The sequence below is a fragment of the Oncorhynchus mykiss genome, chromosome 11, assembly GCF_013265735.2.
Source record: "Oncorhynchus mykiss isolate Arlee chromosome 11, USDA_OmykA_1.1, whole genome shotgun sequence".
In the NCBI taxonomy this organism is placed as follows: domain Eukaryota; kingdom Metazoa; phylum Chordata; class Actinopteri; order Salmoniformes; family Salmonidae; genus Oncorhynchus; species Oncorhynchus mykiss.
In genome coordinates, this window is record NC_048575.1 from 24443621 (window position 1) to 24461512 (window position 17892).

The 17892-nt window shown below is 43.4% G+C and overlaps 1 protein-coding gene across 2 annotated transcripts in view; it reads right to left on the reverse strand.

Moving 5' to 3' along the window:
- cnbd1 (cyclic nucleotide binding domain containing 1) overlaps positions 1-17892 on the reverse strand; it is a 59769-nt gene that overhangs the window by 11451 nt on the left and 30426 nt on the right. For both annotated transcript variants that reach the window (XM_021620571.2, XM_036935223.1), the window contains exons 5-8: positions 13340-13485; positions 9031-9128; positions 7299-7436; positions 6936-7068 (exon numbers count right to left, since the gene is read on the reverse strand). In XM_021620571.2, the coding sequence (XP_021476246.1) occupies positions 6936-7068; positions 7299-7436; positions 9031-9128; positions 13340-13485 (515 nt within the window). The remainder of the gene's footprint in view (positions 1-6935; positions 7069-7298; positions 7437-9030; positions 9129-13339; positions 13486-17892) is intronic.

Consider the following 17892-nt stretch of genomic DNA (forward strand, 5'->3'; position numbering starts at 1 on the left):
TATGTTGTGGATCATTGTCTTGTTGGAAGACAAATCTCCGTCCCAGTCTCAGGTCTTTTGCAGACTCCATCAGGTTTTCTTCCAGAATGGCTCCATCCATCTTCCCATCAATTTTAACCATCTTCCCTGTCCCTGCTGAAGAAAAGCAGGCCCAAACCATGATGCTGCCACCACCATGTTTGACAGTGGGGATGGTGTGTTTAGCTGTGTTGCTTTTACGCCAAACATAACGTTTTGCATTGTTGCCAAAAAGTTCAATTTTGGTTTCATCTGACCAGAGCACCTTCTTCCACATGTTTGGTGTGTCTTCCAGGTGGCTTGTGGCAAACTTTAAACAACACTTTATATGGATATCTTTAAGAAATGGCTTTCTTTCCACTCTTCCATAAAGGCCAGATTTGTGCAATATACGACTGATTGTTGTCCTATGGACAGAGTCTCCCACCTCAGCTGTAGATCTCTGCAGTTCATCCAGAGTGATCATGGGCCTCTTGGCTGCATCTCTGATCAGTCTTCTCCTTGTATGAGCTGAAAGTTTAGAGGGACGGCCAGGTCTTGGTAGATTTGCAGTGGTCTGATACTCCTTCCATTTCAATATTATCGCTTGCACAGTGCTCCTTGGGATGTTCAAAGCTTGGGAAATCTTTTTGTATCCAAATCCGGCTTTAAACTTCTTCACAACATTATCTCGGACCTGCCTGGTGTGTTCCTTGTTCTTCATGATGCTCTCTGCGCTTTTAACGGACCTCTGAGACTATCACAGTGCAGGTGCATTTATACAGAGACTTGATTACACACAGGTGGATTGTATTTATCATCATTAGTCATTTAGGTCAACATTGGATCATTCAGAGATCCTCACTGAACTTCTGGAGAGAGTTTGCTGCACTGAAAGTAAAGGGGCTGAATAATTTTGCACGCCCAATTTTTCAGTTTTTGATTTGTTAAAAAAGTTTGAAATATCCAATAAATGTCGTTCCACTTCATGATTGTGTCCCACTTGTTGTTGATTCGTAACAAAAAAATACAGTTTTATATCTTTATGTTTGAATCCTGAAATGTGGCAAAAGGTTGCAAAGTTCAAGGGGGCCGAATACTTTCGCAAGGCACTGTATGTGTCTCTGTGTGTGGAGTAGAGGTGATCTAGAGTTGTGTATGTGTCTCTGTGTGTGGAATAGAAGTGATCTAGAGTTGTGTCGTCTCTGGTTGCACAGGAGACATGCTGGTAAAAATGAAGTAAGACAGAATTCAGTTTTCCTGTATTAAAATCACCGGCCACAAGGAGCGCCACCTCTGGATGTGCATTTTATTGTTTGTTTATGGCCCTTTTCAGCTCGTTGAGTGGGGCCTTAGCTCGCTCAAGTAAACAGACATCTACGTAAGGTCTGCAGCTTATCATGAGGTATTCTAACTCAGGCGAGTAAAACCTTGAGACTTCCTTAGCATTAGAGATTGCTCACCAGCTGTAGTTAACAAAGAGACACACACCTCCCTCTTAACCTTACTTGAAGCTGTACTCTATGTGTCTATTCATCGCCTCAAACACTCTTGGGTTACTGCGCACGCACACACAAACACACATCCTACTAACCCCCACAGCAACACTCAATCCACCGCTTCTTTGACTGATGCATCACAACCGACAAAATATACCAAAAGTTTTGTGAAAAAAAAGTAGGCTACACTGTAAATTACAGAAGAAGTCCTCTTGTTTTAGCAAGAGGCCCCAAAGTCTGGGCTGGAGGATTATTTTGTCATGTGACAAATCTTTGGTTTGTGTGCATTGGGAGGTGAGCATTATATTGATTCACGGCCCTCTAGCCTTTAACGGCTAGGAGAAACACGGTATATTAGTGCTGACAGGTGTTTTTAAACGCTATCTCTATGTAGGGGAAAGTTGGACAAACGGGGCCCATTTGTTATGTGTGCTGACAGTACGGGAGGGCCCAGCCTCACATACAGTGGTAGACATCACTGGGGGAGCCATGGTGTGTGTGTGTGTGTGTGTCATTCTCGGCCTATTCCAATGAAACGCTTGGCAGCTTTTATTTAAGACCTCAGAACCTCAAGATCCCCTTTGACCTTTCTCACTCACTCAGGCCCCAGAATAATCAAACAGTTAACAGGGCCTCACCTGGGAAATTACCCAGTAGGATCCCCTGGACTGTGTCTGTCTGCTCCAACTCTCTGTCAAAGATTGCGTTCCAAATATCACACTATACCCTAGTGCACTACTTTTGACCAGGACACATAGGGCTCTGGTCAAAAATAGTGCACTTTATAGGGAACAGGGTGTAATTTCTAACACAGTCATAGTCAATGTTCCCTCCAGAACAGGCTGGGGCCAAGGTTCACTCAAACTGCCGTCACATATTAAGTGAGAGGGTTGTTTTCCCCTGGCGATCAGGTTAATTTAGTGGCCATGTCTGTATTGTTATCCTTTTTCACATAGAAAATGAAAAATGGGCAATGTGCAGGGTATTTAGGATAAACTGCTAGATGGCAGGGTTAGTGTGAGGTTGTCTTTGGTATGATTTTCCCATACATCAGAGTGCATTGGTTGTGCTTACTATATCTCCAAGCATACAGCATCTACCGTGAAATGAAAACATCAAGCGTGCAGTCCATTATCTTTCCTGGAGCTGATAGTACCTCTTGACTGACAAGCCATATCGTCTCTAGCCTCCCTGTCCTCTCACCTTAACGTTTAAGTTGCTGCCTGACAGACTTTTGATTGTCACAGAACTAATGGGTAGTTAATGCCAGTGTTTTTACTGGTGTGATGGGAGACAGCCAAACCCTCTCTCCTCTCCTCTGTGTGTGCATGTGCATTCATGCGCCAGACAGAGAAAGATTCGGAAGGGAGTTTTGTCCAAACACTGTGGTAGACCTCATTCACTGTATATAGGGACGGAGGGAGGAAATCCAAATAGGGGTTGAATTAGCCACTCTAATAGGGCCCTAATAGTCAGTTATTAGTCTGTTTGAGGCCCTCGTCTACAGTAATGAGCTCTCTGAAACAATAATCAGCCAATGATGGATAGTAGAGCCTTGCCACAGTTTGGAGAAGGGGAGGAGGGTGAGGTGATGGAAGAAGGGGTGAGAAGGGCACAAAGATGACAGCTGAGAATTATTAAGAAGAGGAAATGACTACAACCGAAGGAAAGGGATATTTTCGAAATTAACCGTTTTATTTTCTATTACCAGTATACGTTGAAATTGTGTTGGCTTCACCAGATTCCAGGAAGGGGAAAAGCATACTTATCTGCTTGTGATCAACCACTACTCTACCTGTCGGCCTCGGAGGCATTCGACGTACGTCATAAGGCAGAGCGGTCATATTCAATTAAGTGTAACAGGATACCTCGCTGAAGACGTATGCGAGTCTGTAAGACTAAGGCATGGCGAATCACTCAACTCTTTACAATACCCCGAAAACATGTGTTTCATTCATGCCATGCACCACTATGAAAATATCCATCAGCCACTTTACACACAAAGCGTAATGTAATCCATCTCTTGCTTGGATTAAGATACCGGCTGGATGTTTGATCCCCGTGAACAATCAATGTAAAACAGTCTGCCAGACTATGTGCAGTGTGTGTGTGTGTGTGTGTGTGTGTGTGTGTGTGTGTGTTTGTACGCGCCCGCGTGTGTCAGAGGACTACATTCCAGAGGAGAGCTCTTGGACAAGCATGACCGTCTGGGATGGGGACACAGTATTCCCATACAGACAGCCTTGTCTATCGGACGTTCTGAAAAAGCCTCGCGTGGGAAAACGCCTTGGTCTCCAGCCAGACTGCTGTTTCTGTTGTGTTGGAGCCAGAAGGGAAACGAATGTACCCTTTTTACACTACCGAGCCAAGCCAGGTTACGCAACTACAGTTCCTTAGTTGCTTGAACCATGTTGGAAAGGACAATGTGAAACGCATAGTAATGTAAAAAGGGTACTGGATGGACCAGAGCCAGCCTGTCGTCCAGTCAGTCAGCCGGCCAGCCAGCCTGTCCAACACATTCACTGTGACTGAGGTCATCTCATATAGACAAAGGATCAGTATGTGGAAACTTGAAGCAGCTACTGTAGGACAGTTGTGCCTGTGGTGACATGAAGTGTTAACACCAGAGTTAGACACACACCCCTCTGAGATGAAGAGTCCCCCTGCAGTGGTGAGGTCATAGCCTTCTGTAACACTGCCTTTCTCCACTGACTTGTACATCTCACCTATAGTACTGTATACAGGCGCTGGCATAACAGATGTGATGGAAGGGGTCATAGAGAGATTTAGGATGCATCAAAATGTTAAAATGGCTATTACTTCAACAGAGGGGCCCCAAATTGAGGTGGCCCCAAATGTCATGGCCCGGCCTAACCTCCAGAGTTATTGTCTGTTCCGACAGTAGTTGAATGTCTCTATGGTGGCATCAGCAGATAACAGTCTTCATTCTGTTCTCACAAACCTTTACATGAAACACTATCCCTCTCAAAGCCACTGAAGCATCAACATGGAGCCAATCAAGGTGATCAAGTAGCCTGTTGGGGATTGAGAGACAGGCTTAGGCGTCCGTATAGGTTAACATGGCAGGCAGGTAAGCCAGATGGTTATGGTATCCTCTCCATGTCACAGGCCAAAGTACAGAGAGACAAATGGGGATATTGTGTTATAGGGTTGAATTACAAATGGCACCCTATTCCCTATATAGTGCACTACCTTTGACCAAAGCCCTATGGGTAGTAGTGCACTTAATAGGTAATAAGGTGCCATTTGGGAGGCAGACTAGGCCTCTGATGATAGGCAGCAGCATGTAAACAAGTCATTCATCTGTACAAACCTCAGGACAGGAGTCCTGCCCTCCAGGCAAACCGTTCATCTATCCAGGATACATAAACCCAGATCCAGCCGGCTGGCTAGCTTCAGCTTCCCCACTGGGCAAATAGAGCTAGAGATCGGCCCTATAGCAATCAACGAATGGCACACACAGCACACACCACTCGCTCGACTTATTCCAGCCTGCGATGAGATCCTATCGTTTGACAGTATGATACCATCCTATACCCCACCCAACATATCCAATCACTAGCAGATGCACGTATGCACACCCACCATTTTTTCTGATATAGGTAATGTATTATTGCATTCGGATGAAGGGGATGAAGAGGAAAATGGGGATGGAGAGAGTATGGTCTCCTGTTGGAGGGAGCTGTAGGAAGGCCCTGGCTCGCTCTCTCCTTAAAAGACAAGAAGAAAGGTGAGAGAAGAGGGAGGGGATCAGTGATGATGACATGCGCTACAAGTAGTGGAAAAGACAAGGTTCTGAGTTAAGTGTTTGATATAAAACATTTGGTACGGTGCCTTTAGCCTCACTGCGTAACGTCTCCATTCAACGTTCACCATATGCTCTCCTGTCGCCTCGACTACATCTAAAGATGGAATAGGGATAGGTAGAGGCTAGAGAGAAAGACAGAGAGAGAGAGAGAGAGAGAGAGGAAGAAGTAGAGGATGGATCTACTTTGTTGTTCCCCCCAATTAAATTGGGGAGGGGACTGTGCATCTGTCCATTAGTACGTTAGTCACGCAATATCTCAGACAGCACGAGCCCGATTTTGACTAAACTTGGGTGAATGATGCGTCTTGTCATAGAGATCTGGCATTTACTGATTGGCCAGATGGTGGAGCTATAACAGGAGATTGAAAACGCAAACTTTAAAAGGTTACGCCCCTCACCCCATTTGACCTAGTCATGAAATTTGGTACATAGGTCCCTGTTCTCACAAAGAACGCATTTCCCTCAAGGACCCATAAGGTCCGCCATGATTGATTTTCTTCCATTTAAAATGTTTGGCAAAACGCTACTTTTCTGGCCCCAAATGACCAATCTGCACGAAACTTCATATGTGACATCTATGGACAAAGGTCTCTCAATGCAATTTTTTCCAGACTACGTTAAACAATTTCGCCGACATTGACAAATACATATTCAAGCAGGCGTGCTCTAGCACATTAATAAATATAAATTAGTCAAGGATATTCGTATTGTAACAAAATGTGGCACACATGTTGCAAACACTATCATCACTCAACATGTGCAAGAATATTAATATTGACCACCCGGTGGCGCTATAACGGGCAATTGTTTATATCTCTTGATCTGTTTGACTCAGAGTGATGAAATTGGTGAATGATGCGTTTGCCATAGTTTGCCGGCATTGACAAAATTACATTGACTGGCCCAAGAGGGCGCTACAGTAATCAACTGTTGGTACGTTAGTCCTACACGATATCTCAGACGCCACTGGCCCATTTTTGACGAAACTTGGGTGAATGATACATCTCGTCATAGAGAGCCGCCGTTTAAACAAATTACACTGATTGGCAGAAGGGGTGGCGCTGTATCATTCGTGGGGGACGACATGTTTTACTGTCGCCTTGCTTGTGTTTGTTTGCTTGGTTAATGCATAAGCCGTTCATGTTGCTTTGATAATGTCTTGAAGTTGTTAAGATCTAGTGGTATACTACAGTAACCTCGGTTTCATATGCAACCATCTGCGTCTAGGTCTAAGTCTGTCTTGTTTTCAATGAAGCATACAGCGTCTGTACCTAATTACTGACAAATAAAGATGTAATGAAAAAAACTGCCACACATTACAAAGACTTATTTCATACATGATGTATCATATTTTCCCAGATAAAAAAAACAACAAAGGGATTTAATTGAACTCATACAGAGATGAATGTGTGGAAAAGAGAACATATATTATTCATTACAGGAACACACAGCCTAACTCCCATGCACTATGGAATTACCATGTACTACCATGATTCGAATACAGTATTACCATGATCGGCTCACTGAGGGTATTACTGTACCATGATTGGGTGACAGAAATGGGTTTACCGTGATTGGCTGACTGAGGGGAGGTTATTACTGAACTGTACCGTGTTTGGCTGGTAAGTTCTTCATCTGGATGAGGTTGGCCAACCTATCGATGGAGAGCTTGGGCCACTGCAGGTAGAAGTGACAACCCTGGATCAGAGATTCTTTCAGAGCATAGTTCTGGGCCAAGATCTCCTACAACAAGAGACATACAGCACAATACAGATTCAAGACAGTGGGCAAGGACACATGTCTTAGTGTAAAAATAAAGTTGAAAACATTGAGGGCATGTCTAAAGACATTGAAACATGTGGAAGTATAAGTAACTTGTATTTGTGGTTGATTAATACAGTCGCATATGCTGGTATGCATATAAATCAGGTACGTAGCATATTCATTTTGGATAGTAAATGTAGCTCCTTCACCTTCTTCAGCTTGGCGTAGCCTGAGTGGGAGATTTTCAGGATCTCGCAGGGTTCCTGTGTTAATGTACACTGGATGGTGATGCCTGCCTCAGTACCTGCAGGAGGTTCAAACGATCCAAAGCTGCCACCCACACCTATCTGAAACACGCAATCAATCACTCAATCAACCAACCAACAAATCAATCAACTAACCAAAACTGTGAAAAGACCTTAAAGCTTAACCCTTGTGTTGTCTTAAGGGTAAAAAATGACCCGCCACTATGTTTAATAGCAGAGAAAACACCTTAAATTATATTTTTTCAACTTGACATTTGATGAGTGACCCCAACATTACAAAAAGGTAAACATCGCCTTTGTTCATATTTCCATGAAAGCTGTACACCACCAGGGCACAAAGATTGTCTTAGGGTCATTTTTGACCCGGCAGTTATAAAATAACTTACACACCATAAAAATCACAAAGACACACACACAATGAGAGATTGAACTCAGCTTGGCCCCTGGTCATCTTCCATAACATCATTGATGTGTCCTCATACAATGCCTTCATGATATGGAACAAAATCAACCCTACCTGGATGCCTAATAAGCAGAACAAGAGGAGGGTGTTCCTGGAGCAGCTGTAAAAGGCACTTGTAACCCCACACATTCAAAGAAGGGAGTGCCTCCCCCACACAGCAGCCTCTGCAGCGCTTGTGAAAGCTGTTTAGGGGGCTGAATCTTATCCTGATCCACCTGAGGCTGCAGCTGGGGCAGGAAAGAGGAGGAGATTCCAATTCTGCCCCCCAAAGAAGGACTGTAAAACAAATACTATGTGCTGCACATGTGAGAAATACATCTGCAAAGTCCATGTACACACACTTGCATACTGTCCTACATGTGCTAATTAGAGTTGATTGATTTGTGTTCACGTTTTTGTTTTGTATCTATTATCTTATTTTATTCTTATTTATTGTTGATGTTTATACACCTTGTGGGTGGGAGCAATGGTCAAAAAAATGTGAAGAGACTAGTATTTTGTAGTTGAATTCCTCATTGTACAGTATATAAGAATATATCACTATGTACCCAAAAAAGTTCAAGACCGTTAATATTTCCCTTCAATAAAATGCATTCAAAACTACTTGCTTCACATTTCTGCTACTTTCTTTGGCTATACAGGTGCCATCTCTTGCTAAAAAATGTATGTTTACACCTACGTACTACCTTTAACAATAATAATAATAATAAAGGATAAAACAATTATGACAGGTGTGTTGTAATAAAAACGAGTGGTGTCCACTGATTAAATGCAGTCTTTCTGCATTATGAAGAGGGAAAACCCAGATATTCACAAAGTTTGTGATGAACGACAGGTTATTTCTTCATGCAAAATAGATTTTGGGTTTAAAATTAAATTAAGCTGCTTTATTTTAGGGGTTTAGTGAAGGTGGGTAATTTTTTACCCTTAGGACAAGGGGAGTATACCAAATGTTAAGACTGCACAAGGGTTAAAGAATCCTTAATGGTGAAACAGCCACATTCCATTGCGAAATTACAACAGAGAAGTCACTGCAAACGACGAACACGGTTCTTTCCGCTTTTACCATGCTGCACGATGCTCCTCAGCTCGGCAACAAAAACGATAACAATGGTGGTTTGGGTGGCCAGTGTCACCGTTTCCCCCTACAGCAGATACCATCTTTAACACTCTGGAGTAACATTCTGGCAATGCCATGGTGTGCTTGCTTACCACTGAGCCCTTTGGATCAACAGCCTCCTTGGATCTTTCTTGAGTGTACGGAGCTACTGAACCTTTCAGGATGAGGTAGAATCCATTGTGTCCAAATACTGCAGTAGGAAAAGGGATGTTAAAGTGTTAAAATGAAATAAAAACTTTAAAAAGTAAAGAATCACAGAGGAACATCACAGAATCTCCCTGCATCCCAAATGGCACCCTATTCTCTATATAGTGCACTACTTTAGACAAAGTACACTATAGTAGACAGAAAAAACTCTCACAGCAAAACAATTATCCCAAATGCACCGGTCTCGTCTTTTCAGAACGTTTCAAATACAGTGCCTTGCGAAAGTATTCGGCCCCCTTGAACTTTGCGACCTTTTGCCACATTTCAGGCTTCAAACATAAAGATATAAAACTGTATTTTTTGTGAAGAATCAACAAGTGGGACACAATCATGAAGTGGAACAACATTTATTGGATATTTCAAACTTTTTTAACAAATCAAAAACTGAAAAATTGGGCGTGCAAAATTATTCAGCCCCCTTAAGTTAATACTTTGTAGCGCCACCTTTTGCTGCGATTACAGCTGTAAGTCACTTGGGGTATGTCTCTATCAGTTTTGCACATCGAGAGACTGACATTTTTTCCCATTCCTCCTTGCAAAACAGCTCGAGCTCAGTGAGGTTGGATGGAGAGCATTTGTGAACAGCAGTTTTCAGTTCTTTCCACAGATTCTCGATTGGATTCAGGTCTGGACTTTGACATGGCCATTCTAACACCTGGATATGTTTATTTTTGAACCATTTCATTGTAGATTTTGCTTTATGTTTTGGATCATTGTCTTGTTGGAAGACAAATCTCCGTCCCAGTCTCAGGTCTTTTGAAGACTCCATCAGGTTTTCTTCCAGAATCCATCTTCCCATCAATTTGAACCATCTTCCCTGTCCCTGCTGAAGAACAGCAGGCCCAAACCATGATGCTGCCACCACCACTCTTCCATAAAGGCCAGATTTGTGCAATATACGACTGATTGTTGTCCTATGGACAGAGTCTCCCACCTCAGCTGTAGATCTCTGCAGTTCATCCAGAGTGATCATGGGCCTCTTGGCTGCATCTCTGATCAGTCTTCTCCTTGTATGAGCTGAAAGTTTAGAGGGACGGCCAGGTCTTGGTAGATTTGCAGTGGTCTGATACTCCTTCCATTTCAATATTATCGCTTGCACAGTGCTCCTTGGGATGTTTAAAGCTTGGGAAATCTTTTTGTATCCAAATCCGGCTTTAAACTTCTTCACAACAGTATCTCGGACCTGCATGGTGTGTTCCTTGTTCTTCATGATGCTCTCTGTGCTTTTAACGGACCTCTGAGACTATCACAGTGCAGGTGCATTTATACGGAGACTTGATTACACACAGGTGGATTGTATTTATCATCATTAGTCATTTAGGTCAACATTGGATCATTCAGAGATCCTCACTGAACTTCTGGAGAGAGTTTGCTGCACTGAAAGTAAAGGGGCTGAATAATTTTGCACGCCCAATTTTTCAGTTTTTGATTTGTTAAAAAAGTTTGAAATATCCAATAAATGTCGTTCCACTTCATGATTGTGTCCCACTTGTTGTTGATTCTTCACAAAAAAATACTGTTTTATATCTTTATGTTTGAAGCCTGAAATGTGGCAAAAGGTCGCAAAGTTCAAGGGGGCCGAATACTTTCGCAAGGCACTGTATATACACTGCTCAAAAAAATAAAGTGAACACTTAAACAACACAATGTAACTCCAAGTCAATCAGACTTCTGTGAAATCAAACTGTCCACTTAGGAAGCAACACTGATTGACAATAAATTTCACATGCTGTTGTGCAAATGGAATAGACAACAGGTGGAAATTTTAGGCAATTAGCAAGACACCCCCAATAAAGGAGTGGTTCTGCAGGTGGGGACCACAGACCACTTCTCAGTTCCTATGCTTCCTGGCTGATGTTTTGGTCACTTTTGAATGCTGGCGGTGCTTTCACTCTAGTGGTAGCATGAGACGGAGTCTACAACCCACACAAGTGGCTCAGGTAGTGCAGCTCATCCAGGATGGAACATCACTGCGAGCTGTGGCAAGAAGGTTTGCTGTGTCTGTCAGCGTAGTGTCCAGAGCATGGAGGCGCTACCAGGAGACAGGCCAGTACATCAGGAGACGTGGAGTAGGGCAACAACCCAGCAGCAGGACCGCTACCTCCGCCTTTGTGCAAGGAGTAGCAGGAGGAGCACTGCCAGAGCACTGCAAAATGACCTCCAGCAGGCCACAAATGTGCATGTGTCTGCTCAAACGGTCAGAAACAGACTCCATGAGGGTGGTATGAGGGCCCGACGTCCACAGGTGGGGGTTGTTCCTGCAAGAGGAAGGCATTGCTGCTATGGACTGGCCCGTCCGTTCCCCAGACCTGAATCCAATTGAGCACATCTGGGACATCATGTCTCGCTCCATCCACCAACGCCACGTTGCACCACAGACTGTCCAGGAGTTGGCGGATGCTTTAGTCAAGGTCTGGGAGGAGATCCCTCAGGAGACCATCCGCCACCTCATCAGGAGCATTCCCAGGCATTGTAGAGAGGTCATACAGGCACGTGGAGGCCACACACACTACTGAGCCTCATTTTGACTTGTTTTAAGGACATGACATCAAAGTTGGATCAGCCTGTAGTGTGGTTTTCCACTTTAATTTTGAGTTTGACTCCAAATCCAGACCTCCATGGGTTGATAAATTTGATTTCCATTGATAATTTTTGTGTGATTTTGTTGTCAGCACATTCAACTATGTAAAGAAAAAAGTATTTAATAAGAATATTTCATTCATTCAGATCTAGGATGTGTTTTTTTAGTGTTCCCTTTATTTTTTTGAGCAGTGCATATATATATATATATATATATATATATTGATCTCTGCTTATATATATATATAGTGTGTACATAAGCAGAGATCAATATATATATATATATATATATATATATATATATATACACTGCTCAAAAAAATAAAGGGAACACTAAAAAAACACATCCTAGATCTGAATGAATGAAATATTCTTATTAAATACTTTTTATGTGTGTATGTGTGTGTATATGTGTGTGTACATAAACAGAGATCAATTTATTTAAAGTATTCATTTCCCTCTCTAGAATATATAGTACTTCTCTCCCCTCATCAAAATCTACAAAAATATCAGCCTCCCGACTCAAGCTCCTGGGAAAGGTAACAGAAAAGCAATATCCAACCACCAAATCAAACATAACAGGAGAGGGGATTGAGTCTAAGCATTCCGTTGATAGTGCTGCCTGCCTCTATGGATGACAGTCATTTCAGAAGCCAAACCAGCTCGCAGAGTTTCATATACAAGCAGCTTCTATATTTCCCTGCGGTGCTCTGCTGCATATCTCACCACCACTTGTAGATGTTCTATCTCAGTGAGTAGCTAGAGGGGTTTCAATCTGCCCAAATCGGTGCACGCACACACGGTGTACGCGCACACATGAGGGATGAATGATGAAAAGAAACGGACACAGATAAAACTGCTCGTGAAACCACCTCACAGAAGGGAAGCAAAAAGACTCCATTTCAGTACTGTATGTTCACAGTCAGATGCACTGTGGGCAGGGGTGTGAAAGGAGCGATGTACTTCTTGGGGTGAAGGGGTGTGTTTTGGGGTGAGGCTGAAGGGTGCTTGTATGCGTGTGTGCGCATGCACATGATGCATAATGTATAAACCGTGTGTGTGTGTATCAGCTTAGGCATGCGTGATGAGAGTTTGTTGTTTGTCTATCCCCACCAGCCTCCGCCAGTGAAATGTGATAGATAGAACAGCCTAGAAGCACGTGTGATGTACTCAGATTACTGTTGAATAGCATGAATAATAGATGGTGAATTTGGGATGATTGAGGTCTACAGAGCTGGAATAGTGCTGTCTCAATCAATAACATCACCGCATGCACAGCCCTCCAGTACTTCTTAAGACAAACAGTAGCTATAACATTGACTGTGAGCACTCTGACAGACAGCATCTCCTGTTAAAGACCATGGGAATGGACTAGAATGAATACCTGAGAACAAAATCAAGGCCTTATAAAAACCTGTATGAGTATTTCTCTCTGTGTTTGTGTGGGAAAACGCTCTAAATAAGGCTGTGTTCTTATGCATTTATGTGCCAACGCAGTATTCAGGAAAATGCAGGGAGTTTTCCAAAGACAAAATGATATATTGCCAATGCTATGCTAGAGCATGTTTAAGTTTACAATGCAAGAAGAATATGGTGTGTGTGTGTGGGACTCACTGATCTGTGCCCTATCCCAGGTCTCTATGATGACGATGGTGCTGATCTGCTGTAACTCATGTCTGGAGAGGTGGGCTGTCAGACACGGGAACACCTTCAGCATCTTATGGATAGAATGGTGCTCCAACTGGGACCGCTCTATAGGGCTGACAGACAGACAGAGAAAACAACATTTTTCAAAACTCCCCCCCAAAATAATTTTTGCGCGTGCATGGGAGCACGGACGTGCACACATGCGCATTAATTGATGATGATCGCTATTTCTCTACTAATGTGGAGAGATGATGATGACCGGGCAATTAGGATGCAGACGTGTCAGTACGTCTGAGCCCAGAAAATGTTAGAACTATCAATCAAACGACCCCTTAAAACTGCCTGGTGTATGTGTGAGTGTTTGTACGCGTGTGTGTGTATACAGTGGCATGCGAAAGTATTCACCCCCTTGGCATTTTTCCTATTTTGCTGCCTTACAACCAATAATTACAATTCAGCATTAATACTGGAGTGATAGATGTGCAGATGATGATGTGCAAGTAGAGATACTGGGGTGCAAAAGAGCAAGAGGGCAATTAATAATATGGGGATGAGGTAGTTGGGTGTGCTATTTACAGATTGGCTATGTACAGATGCAGTGATCGGTGAGCTACTGACAGCTGATGCATAAAGTTAGAGATGGAGATATTTTGCAATTCGTTCCAGTCATTGGCAGCAGAGAACTGGAAGGAAAGGCGGCCAAAGAAAGTTTTGGCTTTGGGGATGACCAGGGAAATATACCTGCTGGAGCGTGTTGCTATGGTGACCAGTGAGCTGAGCTAAAGCGGGGCTTTACCAAGCAAAGACTTATAGATAACCTGGAGCCAGTGGGTTTGGTGACGGATATGTAGTGAGGGCCAGCCAATGAGAGCATACAGGTCGCAGTGGTGGGTAGTATATGGGGCTTTGGTGACAAAACGGATGGTACTGTGATAGACTACATCCAGTTTGCTGAGTAGAGTTATTTTGTAAATGACATCGCCGAAGTGAAGGATCGGTAGGATAGTCAGTTTTACGAGGAATTGTTTGGCAGCATGAGTGAAGGAGGCTTTGTTGCAAAATAGAAAGCCGATTCTAGATTTAATTTTGGATTGGAGATGCTTAATGTGAGTCTGGAAGGAGAGTTTACAGTGTAACCAGCACCTAGGTATTTGTAGTAGTCCACATATTCTAGGTCAGAACCATCCAGAATAGTGATGCTAGTCGGGCGGAAGGGTGCGGGCAGCAATCGGTTGAAGACCATGCACTTTGTTTTACTAGCATTTAAAAGCAGTTGGAGGCCACGGAAGGAGAGTTGTATGGCATTGAAGCTTGTCTGGAGGTTAGTTAACAGTGTCCAAAGAAGGGCCAGATATATACAGAACGGTGTCGTCTGCGTGGAGGTGGATCAGAGAATCACCAGCAGCAAGAGCGACATCATTGATACATACAGAGAAAAGAGTCGACCCGAGAATTGAACCCTGTGGCACCCCCATAGAGACTGCCAGAGGTCCGGACAACAGGCCCTCCGATTTGACACACTGAACTATATCTGAGAAGTAGCTGGTGAACCAGGCGAGGAAGTCATTTGAGAAGCCAAGGCTATTGCGGTGATTGACAGAGTCAAAAGCCTTGGCCAGGTTATTGAAGACGGCTGCACAGTACTGTCTTTTATCGATGGCTGTTATGATATCGTTTAGGACCTTGAGCGTGGCTGAGGTGCACCCATGACCAGACCAGATTGCATAGTGGAGAAGGTACGGTGGGATTCAAAATGGTGGGTGATCTGTTTATTAACTTGGCTTTCGAAGATTTTAGTTTGGGTCTAGAGTGTCTCCCCCTTTGAAGAGGGGGATGACCGTGGCAGCTTTCCAATCATTGTGGATCTCAGACGATATGAAAGAGAGGTTGAATAGGCTAGTAATAGGGGTTGCAACAATTTCGGGGGATAATTTTAGAAAGAGAGGGCCCAGATTGTCTAGCCCAGATGATTTGTAGGGATCCAGATTTTGCTCAGCTGTCTGGATTTGGGTGAAGGAGAAGCGGGGGGGCTTGGGCAAGTTGCTGCAGGGGGAGCTGAGATGTTGGCTGGGGTAGGGGTAGCCAGGTGGAAAGCATGGCCAGCCGTAGAAAAATGCTTATTGAAACTTTCGATTATCGTAGATTTATCGGTGGTGACAGTGTTTCCTATCCTCAGTGCAGTGGGCAGCTGGGAGGAGGTGCTTTTATTCTCCATGGGCTTTAGAGTGTCCAAAAACATTTGGGAATTAGTACTACAGGATGCAAATTTATGTGGGAAAAAGCTAGACTTAGCTTTCCTAACTGACTGAGTATATTGGTTCCCTGAAAAGTTGCATATCGCGGGTGCTATTTGATGCTAATGTAGAACGCCACAGGATGTTTTTTTGTGCTGGTCAAGAGCAGTCAAGTCTGGGGTGAACCAAGGGCTATATCTGTTCTTTGTTCTACGTTTTTTAATGGGGCGTGCTTATTTAAGATGGCGAGGAAAGCACTTTTTGAAGAGCAACCTGGCATCTTCTACTGTCGGGATGAGGTCAATATTCTTCCAGGATATCTGAGCCAAGTCGATTAGAAAGGCCTGCTTGCTGAAGTGTTTTAGGGAGCATTTGACAGTGATGAGGGGTGGTCGTTTGATCGCGCACCCATTACGTGCACAGGCAATGGAGGCAGTGATCGCTGAGATCCTGGTTGAAGACAGCAGAGGTGTATTTAGAGGGCAAGTTGGTCAGGATGCTATCTAAGAGGGTGCCCATACGGATTTAGGGTTGTACCTGTTAGGTTTCTTGATAAATTGTGTGAGATTGAGGGCATCTAGCTTAGATTGTAGGATGGCCAGGGTGTTAACCATGTCCCAGTTTAGGTCACATAACAGTACGAACTCTCAATATAGATGGTGGGCGATCAATTCACATATGGTGTCCAGGGCAACGGTGAGAAACTTGCTTCTGGAAAGGTGGATTTTTATAAAAAGTATGACAGAACTCTTCGGGCTATCTCTGCAGTAGATTGCAACTACACCCCCTTTGGTAGTTCTATCTTGTCAGAAAATAGTTAATAGTATCCCCAAAGGCAATACGTTGTAGAACCACATTTTTCAGCAATTACAGTTGGAAGTCTCTTGAGGTATGTCACTATAAGCTTGGCACATCTAGCCACTGGGATTTTTGCCCATTCTCTTCAAGGCAAAACTGCTCCAGCTCCATCAAGCTGGATGGGTTCCGCTGGTGTACAGCAATCTTTAAGTCATACCACAGATTTTCAAATTGGATTAAGGTCTGGGCTTTGACTAGGCCATTCCAAGACATTTAAATGTTTCCCCTTAAACCACTCGAGTGTTTCTTTAGCAGTATGCTTAGAGTCATTGTCCTGCTGGAAGGTGAACATCCATCCCAGTCTCAAATCTCTGGAAGACAAACAGGTTTCCCTCAAGAATTTCCCTGTATTTAGCACCATCCATCATTCCTTCAATTCTGACCAGTTTCCCAGTTCCTGCCGATGAAAAACATCCCCACAGCATGATGCTGTCACCACCATTCTTCACTGTGGGGATGGTGTTCTCGGGGTGATGAGAGGTGTTGGGTTTGCGCCAGACATAGCGTTTTCCTTGATGGCCAAAAAGCTACATTTTTGTTTCATCTGACCAGAGGACCTTCTTCCAAATGTTTGGGGAGTCTCCCACATGCCTTTTGGCAAACACCAAACCTGTTTGCTTATTTTTTCCTTTAAGCAATGGCTTTTTTCTGGCCACTCTTCTATAAAGCCCAGCTCTGTGGAGTGTACAGCTTTAAGTGGTCCTATGGACAGATACTCCAATCTCCGCTGTGGAGCTTTGCAGCTCCTTCAGGGTTATCTTTGGTCTCTTTGTTGCCTCTCTGATTATTGCCCTCCTTGCCTGGTCAATGAGTTTTGGTGGTCGGCCTCTCTTGTCAGGTTTGTTGTGCTGCCATATTCTTTCCCTTTTTCAATAATGGATTTAATGGAGCTCCGTGGCATGTTCAAAGTTTCAGATATTTTTTTATAACCTAACCCTGATCTGTTCTTCTCCACAACTTTGTCCCTGACCTGTTTGGAGAGCTCCTTGGTCTTCATGTGTCGCTTGCTTGGTGGTGCCCCTTGGTGTTGCAGACTCTATATACTGAGATCACGTGACAGATCATGTGACAATTAAATTGTACATAGGTGGACTTTATTTAGCAAATTATGTGACTTATGAAGGTAATTGGTTGCACCAGATCTAGATTTAGGGGCTTCACAGCAAAAGGGGGTGAATACATATGCACGCACCACTTTTCCGTTTTTTTTCAAATGTAAGACTTTTTTGAAATAAGTAATTTTTTTCTAGTAGAAAGAAGAGGAAGGGAAGCACTACTAAGGTACATAATAGTCCATTTTGGTAGACAGAAGGTGCTCTTTGGTAAAAAGGGTGAATTGGTCATCTAAAAGAAAGGAGGACCAAGGCACTCTATATAATTAATTAAAATTCCTTTATTTGTATGGCGTGTTCAATAGAAACAAAGTGT